General features: G+C 53.8%; 1 protein-coding gene across 1 annotated transcript in view; it reads left to right on the forward strand.

Moving 5' to 3' along the window:
* Window positions 1-3,629: 3,629 nt before the first annotated feature.
* Window positions 3,630-10,004, forward strand: part of LOC130553015 (mucin-13) — a 35,864-nt gene continuing 29,489 nt past the window's right edge. The window contains exon 1 of the mRNA XM_057331752.1: window positions 3,630-3,808. Within this exon, the coding sequence (XP_057187735.1) occupies window positions 3,630-3,808 (179 nt within the window). The remainder of the gene's footprint in view (window positions 3,809-10,004) is intronic.

Consider the following 10,004-nt stretch of genomic DNA (forward strand, 5'->3'; position numbering starts at 1 on the left):
CGAAAGGGGTGAAGCCAGTTGATGCTTTGGGGACTCTCGCGTATACCAAAGAGGACGTAGGGGAGCATGAGGTCCCAGTCCCTCTTGTCGTCGGCCGCAACCCGCCGTAGCATCTGCTTCAGTGTTCTGTTGAAGCGTTCGACGAGTCCGTCCGTCTGGGGGTGGTATACGGAGGTCCTCAACTGTTTCACCCTCAGGAGCTTGCACAGGTCTGCCATTAGCTGGGACATGAACGGGGTCCCCTGGTCGGTCAGAATCGCCGAGGGAATGCCGACCCGACTGGAGAGTTCCTGGGCGATGAAACTGGAAAAGAACTGGAACCGGAAGGTCCTCGACCACTCCGACCTCCACTGGCCAGGACCCGATGCCCGCCGATACGTCACCATCCGGGCGGGCACGTGTCTGGTATCCCCGTGCACGCAGGTGATCGGTAGGAAAGCCCGAGACTCACCCCGGGGTGGGATGATGCGGGTCTGGACCAGGCTGACCGCGCTGCCGGAGTCCAGGAGGGCGGTGAACACACGTCCGTTCACCGTCACGTTTGCCCTATGGGCTCCGGTTGGCAGGTCCTGATGCACGATGCAGCCTGCCAGCCAGGAATGAACGCGGAGTTGGACACCTCCGTCGGCATGGGTACGTCCGGTGGGGTAGGGGCCGCCGGCCTGTTTCCTGGTCGATAGGTGCCCTTCGGCACGCGTTGATCCTGGACCACCCTCTGGGGAAACAGCGGCGCTCGCTCCCCCTCCCACCGGTGGGCAGCATCCGCCAGTTCCATGGCCTCGACCAGCTCCGCGATGGTAGCGGTGTTCCTCATCCCGACCGCCTGTCGGTGGAAGCATGGGAGGGCACGTAGCAGCCGGTCAACCACGGCGCGTTCCACAGTCAGGGGGTTCCCATCGAGCAGCCATTGTCGAGCGAGGTAGCCCAGCTGGGCGGCCTGGGTCCGGGTTGGGCGACCGGGCTGGTATTCCCGGGTGTGGAAGAGATGGGCCGCACAGATCGGGGAGAGGCCCAAACTGGCCAGGATCTCCCTTTTCAGGTCGGTGTAAGAGTTGGTCACCGCCATTGGGAGGGAGAAATATACCTTCTGCACCTCGCCCGTGAGGAGGGGCGCCAACAATCGCGCCCATTCGTCCGGCTCCCAATGCTCCCCAACTGCCGTGGTCTCAAACATCTGCAGGTAAGCTTCGACAACGTCGTGGGCCATCATTTTTGGCAAAAGTTGCGTTACCTGCACACGGGGATCGAGTAGCGGAACGCGTCTGGCTGCGGCAGTCCGTAGGACCTTGAGCTCCAGTTCGGTCTTGCCCTGACGGGAGGCTGCGACAGGTGGGCCGAATCCGTCAAGCTCGCCGTTTGCGGAAGTGATTTCATCACTCACGGTCCTCCACCAAGAACAACATCGGGCCCTTTTGCAACTGTGGGAGGACCAGGATAGCCGCTTCCAGGCTATCCTCCAGGCCCAGCAAGAGGACCGCGAGGTGTTCCGGAGCTGGATGCACCGGGAGGTTCAGATGGGGGCCCACGCCGAGCGGACCCCGCCGACACACCTGTTGCTGCAGAAGATGGGTCCACAGGATGATCCCGAGGCATTCCTGGATCTTTATGAGCGGGCGGCGAGACCAGTGAATGGCCGAGGGATCAGTGGGCCCTACGGCTGCTTCCTCTGCTCTCCGGCGAGGCACAGGTGGCGGCACAACAACTGCCCCCGGAGAATCTCCTGGTGTATGCTGAGCTGAAGAAAGCCATCCTGCAGTGGGTCGGCTGGAGCCCAGAGTAGCACCGCCAGCGATTTCGGTCGCTGGGGTTGGCGGAAACCGGTCGGCCCTATCTGTTGGCTCAGCAGCTCCGGGACTCCTGCTGCAAATGGCTGATGGCTGAGGGAAGCAACGTTGGGACCATCATCGACAAGGTAGTACTGGAGCACTCCACGGGGTTTTCCCCCTTCGAGCTCCTTTATGGGCGTCAACCCTGTTGGGGTTCTTGACATCCTAAAGGAGACGTGGGAGGACGGACAATATTCGAGTAAAAATGAAATTCAGTATGTCCTGGACCTGAGAGCAAATCTCCAGACACTGGGGCGGCTATCCTTGGAGAATTTGCTACAGGCCCAGGACAAACAAAGCCATCTGTATAACTGGGGTTCTAACCTGGGAAAATTCACGCCGGGAGAGAAAGTGCTTGCATTGCTCCCAACATCTAGCTCCAAATTACTTGCAAAGTGGCAAGGACCCTTCGAGGTCACACGGCAAGTTGGCGATCTCGATTATGAGGTCATCCGGATGGATGGGGGGGGGGGGGGTGCACGTCAAATATACCACCTCAACCTCCTGAAAAAATGGAGTGAGGAGGAGGCAGTGATGCTGGCCACAGTGGTATCCGCAGAGGAGGATCTCGGGCCAGAGGCAAAAGTTAAACCGTAATCCATTGCCCTGGCCCCGGGGGGAGACCACCTTTCACCCTCAGAGCTCACTGACCTGGCCCGCCTGCAAGCGGAGTTTGCCGACATGTTTCAATTCAATTCAATTCAATTTTATTTATATAGCGCTTTTCACAATGTGCATTGTTCCAAAGCAGCTTTACAGGAGCAAATAATAAAAACACAGAAAGGTAAAACACAGCACAGTGCATGGTGTTTATAGACCAAGCGAGATCATTATCAGAATCAGAATCAGAATCAGAAGAGCTTTATTGCCAAGTGTGCTTGCACACACAAGGAATTTTCTTTGGTGTTGGAAGCTTCTAGTACAGACATTCAACACAATGACAATACAATATAATACGATTTACAGTCTAAAATATTCTAAATTGTGCATATATAAAATAAAGACTATTTTACAGAAAATGGGGGATAATAACATATAAGAGACATTGTACAGGGTAGTATATAGTAGAATAAACATATTAACAGATTGTTATATATATATTGTTATTATAATAAATAATATCTAATAAATAAATGCAGTCTCCCGGTGAGCAAGCCAACAGTGCACTGCTCTGCTGTGGCAAGGAACCCAAACTCCAATGCTGAATAATGGAGAGAAAAAAACCTCGGGAGAACCCAGGCTCAGCCGGGAGGGCCAGATCTCCTCTGACGTGTCATAGCTGCACTCAGTGACCCCGACCAAGCCACCGAGCAACGTCCACGAAGACATGTTCTCTCCCCTTCCTGGCCAAACGAATCTCATACAGCACCATGTCTAAACTGAGCCTGGGGTAGTGGTGCGTAGTAGACCCTACCGTTTACCTGAACACAAAAAAAGGTGGTGCAGGCAGAATTAGAGCCCATGTTAGATTTGGGGGTAATAGAAGAGTCCAGCAGCGACTGGGCGAGCCCGATAGTTTTGGTACCCAAAACCGACGGCTCGGTTAGGTTCTGCGTGGACTACCGCAAAGTTAATGCAGTGTCGAAATTCAACGCTTACCCAATGCAGCGGGTCGACGAATTGTTGGACCAGCTGGGCTCTGCTCATTTTTATTCGACACTGGACTTAACAAAAGGGTACTGGCAGATCCCCCTTACACCAGTATCCAAAGAAAAGACAGCCTTCACCACGTCGTTCGGATTACACCAATTCGTGACTCTTCCATTCGGATTGTTTGTAGCCCCGGCCACCTTCCATCGCCTCATGGACCGTATCCTCCGACCCCATGCGACATATGCCGCTGCCTACCTGGACGATATTATTATCCATAGCAACGATTGGCAGCGGCATATCGAGCATCTGAGAGCGGTCCTGAGGTCGCTGAGGGAGGCTGGGCTCACGGCTAATCCGAAGAAGTGTGCGATTGGGCGGGTGGAGGTCAAGTATCTGGGCTTCCACTTAGGTCACGGGCAGGTGCGTCCCCAAATTAATAAGACCGCAGCGATTGCAGCCTGCCCGAGGCCTAAGACCAAAAAGGAGGTGAGACAGTTCCTGGGGTTGGCGGGATATTATAGACGGTTTGTACCTAAATATTCGGAGCTCACCAACCCGCTGACTGATCTCACTAAAAAGGAAGCACCAGATCCGGTCCAGTGGACGGAGCGGTGCCAGCAGGCCTTAACCCAAGTGAAGGCTGCTCTGTGTGGTGGGCCGCTCTTACACTCTCCTAACTTTTCTCTCCCTTTTATTCTGCAGACCGACGCGTCGGACAGAGGGCTGGGTGCAGTCCTGTCCCAGCTGGTGGAGGGTGAGGAACGGCCGGTGCTGTACCTTAGCCGCATCCTCTCGAAGAGGGAAGCTAGTTACAGCACCATAGAAAAGGAGTGTTTGGCCATCCGGTGGGCTGTCCTCACCCTCAGATATTACCTCTTGGGGTGGGAAATCACCCTCTATTCGGACCACGCTCCCCTTCAGTGGCTCCACCGCATGAAGGATACCAACACGCGGATCACCCGTTGGTATCTCGCTCTACAGCCTTTCAAATTCAAGGTGATCCACAGGCCGGGTGCACAGATGGCTGTGGCCGACTTCCTCTCCCGGCAAGGGGGGAGGAGGGCTGCAGGCCGGATGGCTCCCAGGCCTGAGTCGGGCGGTGGGGGTATGTGGCAGAGGGGGTGGGGTTCAGCGAAGTCTGCAGTGGGAGAGAGAGTGAGGAGACGAGCGGTGAGTGAGTGTGGCGCTCACGCAAATAATGAACACCTGTGCCTTATTCTAGTAACTGGCGTGGGGAGGCTTAAAAACCAGCGAGGCAGCACTGGTAAAGGGGGAGACGTGGCTACGACTGGCAGTGGAATAGCTGAGCGGAAGTAGTGGAGAGAGAACCGCGTGGAACCTATGACAAAGTGACTTACCAGTGATTACTGTGTGTGTGTATGCTGAAAGCACAAAGAGCACTAGAAAGGACTTGTGACAATAAACTTACCTGCCAGTGGTAGCTAATCCCCGATTCCAGCCTCTTCCTTCCTGTGTTTGTTACGAACTTGCTACAGTCCCCTTTAAATCCTGGTGTCCAGTGCGCTTGTCGGTATCCTTCCACCACTACATCCGCATTCTCCACCAGTGTAGCGGGGTGGAAAAATACATGACAAGGATTTGAGTGATGATAAGACCCCGGAGGGTAGGTTTTTATTAAAGGTAGGTGGTGTATTTGTGGGTGCTGTGGTTCCTTCTTCCAGTGGTGCGTATCCGTGCCCGTTCTAGAGTCCGTGGGGTGCTCTTCGTGGGGGTATCAGGTCACACACTGCTGTCTGGGAAAGAGAGAACACGTTAGCATATGTCCCGTCGAGAGGACAGTATATACTGTACATATTCCTTTATTTTTTATACTTTTAATTAGAAAGGTAACTGAATGTGACCCTGGAGCACAAAAGTGTCAATTTGAAAGCTGGATGAATAAGCTTTCCATTGATGTATGGTTTGTTAGGATAGGACAATATAACTATTTCTGTCAGGACCACTGTCGTCAATTATTTAATGATAGCATATATTAAGTTTGGTGGAACGAAACTGTTCTGGGCAAACTCTCTGCCCGTCCATGCAGCCTTGCATTGACATAGCAGGAGCACAGCAATACATGTCCCCCCAAACAAATAAGCATGTCTAAATAGCATAATGAACGTGCCTCATTATGCAAACACTGGGTTAAACTAGCAGTACGGCTGGCAGGGGAAGCATGCACCCTGCCACAATTTGCACAAGTTGGGTGAGCAAGTTGTTAGGTGCCAAATGGGTTAAATTAGCTGTAAGCTGTAAGGGGAAGCATACACCCTGCAAAATAGCACTACAGTTGCATGAGCGATTGTTGACGAGACGAATGGCTTAAACTAGCAGTTAGGCTGGCAGGGAAGTGTACTAGGGCTGTAGTCAAGTCCACCATTGTCGAGTCCAAGACCAGGACTAGTCGAGACAGAGTCAAGTTAGAGTCCAAAGAGGTTCGACTCCAAGTCAAGTCCAAGTCCAGAGAGGTTCGAGTCCAAGTCAAGACCGAGTCCAATTGAGACAGTCAAGACAGAGACAAAAAAGAATCATGACTACAAGACCACATACTTAACTATTGATCATTTATGTGATGCAAGAGACAGCATATCTTCTATTCTAAGATAATCATTTTCATTATTGTTTGTAATGATCGAAAAGCAGATAAAATAAGATAATTTTATTTTGACTATATATGTATAGCACTAAAGTCACAAAGCCGAAGTGTAACTGTTTATTACTTTTTAAGGAACTTTTTTTATCACCCCTCCTAACAGCAAGGTTGTGCAGCAATGAACACTTTTGTGCATGCGTGCGTGCGTGTGCGCGCCTGCCCGTGCCTGTTCGATAGAGGTGCCGCTAGAAAGAGCAGAGGCTCCACAGCTCGTTTATAAGCACGTCGGTGCCCATCCTTAAATAACATGTTCATCACAATGACAATAAAAATACGATCAATCTTATCTTTAAGCCCTACTTTCCAAACTATCTAAAATACTCAAATGCAATGCTAACTCTGAAACATGGCATTAACTTAGCTCTCTCTGTGATGCCTTTGCAGGTGTCTTACGAAATTGGATGTTGTCCCACATGTTTCGGGGAAAGTTTTGTTGCAAAAAGTTTCCTTTTAAGCACACTGTTGATACATTTATTACGGTTTGTAAAACCAATCTGTATTATGCCGCTGCTCTCTGACATCGTGCCTGATGAATGATTGATGCTGGTTCGCGCTGCGGACGAATCATTCATTCGAACCGGTTCTTTCTTTTTAGTGAACCGGTCGAACCAGTTCAGCTGAATCGTTCCCGTTTAGCGTCTCCCGTAAACACTTAATATTATCCACAAATTAATTCAGTTATTCACTTTCTGACTTGAACCAATATACTATTTAGCTATTTAATTACAACAACAGCACACACTGAACTGAACTGCTGTGTGAAAAGAGAACGTCTTGGTTACGGATGTAACCTCAGTTCCCTGATGGAGGGAACGAGACGTTGTGTCGAACCGACAGATTGGGGTTTGTCTTGAGAACCTATCATCTTCTGGGTATTTAGAAAAGGCCAATGCAAATTGGTGAATGAAATTTGCATGCCGGACTCCTCCCCATGTCCGGGTATAAGAGGGAAGCCGGCGTGCTGATTCATTCACCTTTTGGTCTGAGGAGCCTGAAGCATCCCCCCCGACCGCTGGGGTGGGCGGCCAGCGTTGTGGCATAAAGGACACAACGTCTCGTTCCCTCCATCAGGGAACTGAGGTTACATCTGTAACCAAGACGTTCCCTTTCTGTCGGTCTCTCGACTTTGTGTCAATCCGACAGATTGGGGTTCTTATGGAAAACTCCACAGCGCTGAGCCGCGTCACAATCTCTAACGGAGCGACGCTGACTGGCCTGGGCGAGTCAGACGTGAGTGCTAGCCGAAATTGTAACCATCCAGTGGAGAGGTAGGGGGTCCCAGAACGCCCTACCGGCTGCCAGTCCTACACGTTGCCCTGCAGGACGCGGGCTGACACCAGTTCCGCACGTTGGTATTAGAACCCCGCGGAGTTGTTGGGCATAGCCCAACCCGCAGCTCTGCAGATGTCTGCCAGAGAGGCGCCCTGAGCCAGTGCCCATGAGGAGTGTGCATCACTCCCAACGGGCAGGGGCGATTTTGAGATCATATGCCATAACGACGGCATCCACGATCCAGTGCGCCAGCCTCTGTTTGGAGACAGCCCTCCCTTCTTCTGACCTCCAAAACAGACAAAGAGCTGCTCAGAGCTTCCGAAGCTCTGCGTGCGGTCCAAGTAGAGGCGCAGTGCGAGTACTGGATACAACACAGAAGGGGTTGGGTCTTCCTCCTCGGTGGGGAGCGCCTGCAGGTTCACCACCTGGTCTCTCGGGAGAGTGGTGGGAACTTTGGGCACGTAGCCGGGACGGGGTCTCAGGATAACGTGAGAATCCCCGGGCCCGAGTTCTAGGCAATCTGTGGACATGGAGGGTGCTTGCAGGTCCCCTACCCTCTTGGATGTGAGCGCCATCAGGAGAGCCGTCTTTATCGAGAGGTGAGATAGAGCGGTAGCTCCGAGAGGCTCGAAGGGGGCGGGGCCTCTTGAGGCCCGCCACCTAGGTCGCAAGAGAGTACGGAGCACGGATAAAGCGGTCGCCTTCTCGCACCCCTTAGGAACCTAATGACCAGGTTGCACCAGGATGAGAAGAGGCACCACTTATGGGCATATAGCCGCCTAGTGGCCGAGGCCCTAGCCTGAGTGATGTCCCAACCAGACAGGGGGTGGGCCACTCAGGAGCTCCTCGTCCTGTGAGGTAGTAGCCTCCTCAGTGCAAGTAGCACAGCCAACAACTCTAGGCAGTAGATATGCCAACGCAGGCAGGGGCCCGTCCACCGCCCCGACACTACGTGCCCGTTGCACAAGGCACCCCAACCCTGCAGGGAGGCATCCCTAAGGGGACGCAAGTCCGCAGAAGGTCATGGAAGACCAGGGGGTTAGGGTGCGTCGGCAGAAAAGCGTGATGACCATACGCCTGCTGCCTGTGTGCCACGCTCTCCAAGGAACCTGACTCTGTAGCCAGTGTTGGAGCGGTCGCATGTGCATCGACCCGAGGGGGGGGCTCCCCCGCCGAGGATGCCATGAATCCCAGGAGCCTCTGAAATAGTTCCAGGGGGACCGCTGACTGCCCGAAAGCTTCAGGCAGTTCAACACTGACTGGGTGCGCTCAGTAGTCAGTCGCGCTGTAATGGGGACAGAGTCGAGTTCCATACCAAGAAAGAGGATGCTCTGCACCGGGGAGAGCTTGCTCTTTTCTCAGTTGACCTGTAGCCCCAACCGATCTAGGTGCCGGAGCACCAGGTCCCCGTGTGTACACAACTGATCTCGAGAGTGAGCCAGGATGAGCCAGTCGTCGAGATAGTTTAGTACCCGCACACCTCCTTCCCTGAGGGGAAGGAGGGCGGCTTCCACGACCTTAGAAAAGACCCGTGGAGACAGGGTCAGACCGAAGGGGAGGACCCTGTACTGATATGCCCATCCCTCGAATGCGAACTGTAGGAACGGCCGAAGTCGACGGAGGAACGAGACATGAAAGTAGGCATCCTTCAGGTCGATTGCCATGAACCAGTCCTGACACCTGGCGAACGCCAGGATGCGCTTCTGCATGATCATCCTGAAAGGCAGCTTGTATAGGTGCCTGTTCAGAACACACAGATCCAAGAAGGGCGCAACCCCCCGCCTTTCTTGGGGACAATGAAGTACGGGTTGTAAAACCCGTTGAACATCTCGGCTGGTGGGGCGGGCTCGATCACTCATTTCACCAGAAGGGTGGCGACGTCGGCCCGAAGTACGGGAACATCCTTGCCTCTGACTGAGGTATATAGGATGCCCTGAAACTTGGGCGGGCGTGTGGCGAACTGGATCCAGTAGCCAAGACGGATTGTCTTCCCTAGCCAGCCTGACAGTCTGGGAAGCCGGACAGGCTCCCAGAACTGTGACAGGGGGACTAAAGGTTCAATCTTCTTCATCGTCCCCCCAGGGGGTGGTTCGATGGCTAACAGTACGGATTCCTTGCCGGGGGAGGACCCCCAGGGAGGAGATCGGCTCTGCTGTTTTTCCTGCCTGGCGACTGCGCAGCTCAACGCACTGACTGACTGAGAGTGCTGAGGGCTGGTTTTTATACTCAACATTGCGCTTCTCCGTGACGCAACATCGAGTTGCCGTCCACTGTCGTGCCGAGGGTGGGAGCGGCTGTGATACCCCAGAGAGAGAGGAAACTATATTTTTGAGATTAAGTGGGCGCTAGCCCCCCGGAGGGGGCCAGCAGATGGTGAGACGGGGCAGGACCCGTCCATCTCCAATTTCCCAGTGATGTGGCTGGGGTCGGGCCCAATGGTAGCCTCGATCCCCCTGAGGTCTTCCCATGAGGGCCGCTTTTGCTTTTGCCGCGGCTGCTGATGGGGCGATGGTCTCCTCTTCGCTGTCTCTTCCAGGGGGGCCGCCTGAGTGGGGGCCGCCAGAGCTGGAGGGCATCGAAGAGGACCAGGGCTGCTGGGAAGCAGACGGTGCACGGGACTCGACGGCCGAGGCGGCCGAGTCGCAGCACGGGAGGAC

The sequence above is a fragment of the Triplophysa rosa genome, linkage group LG4 (assembly GCF_024868665.1).
Source record: "Triplophysa rosa linkage group LG4, Trosa_1v2, whole genome shotgun sequence".
Lineage (NCBI taxonomy): Eukaryota > Metazoa > Chordata > Actinopteri > Cypriniformes > Nemacheilidae > Triplophysa > Triplophysa rosa.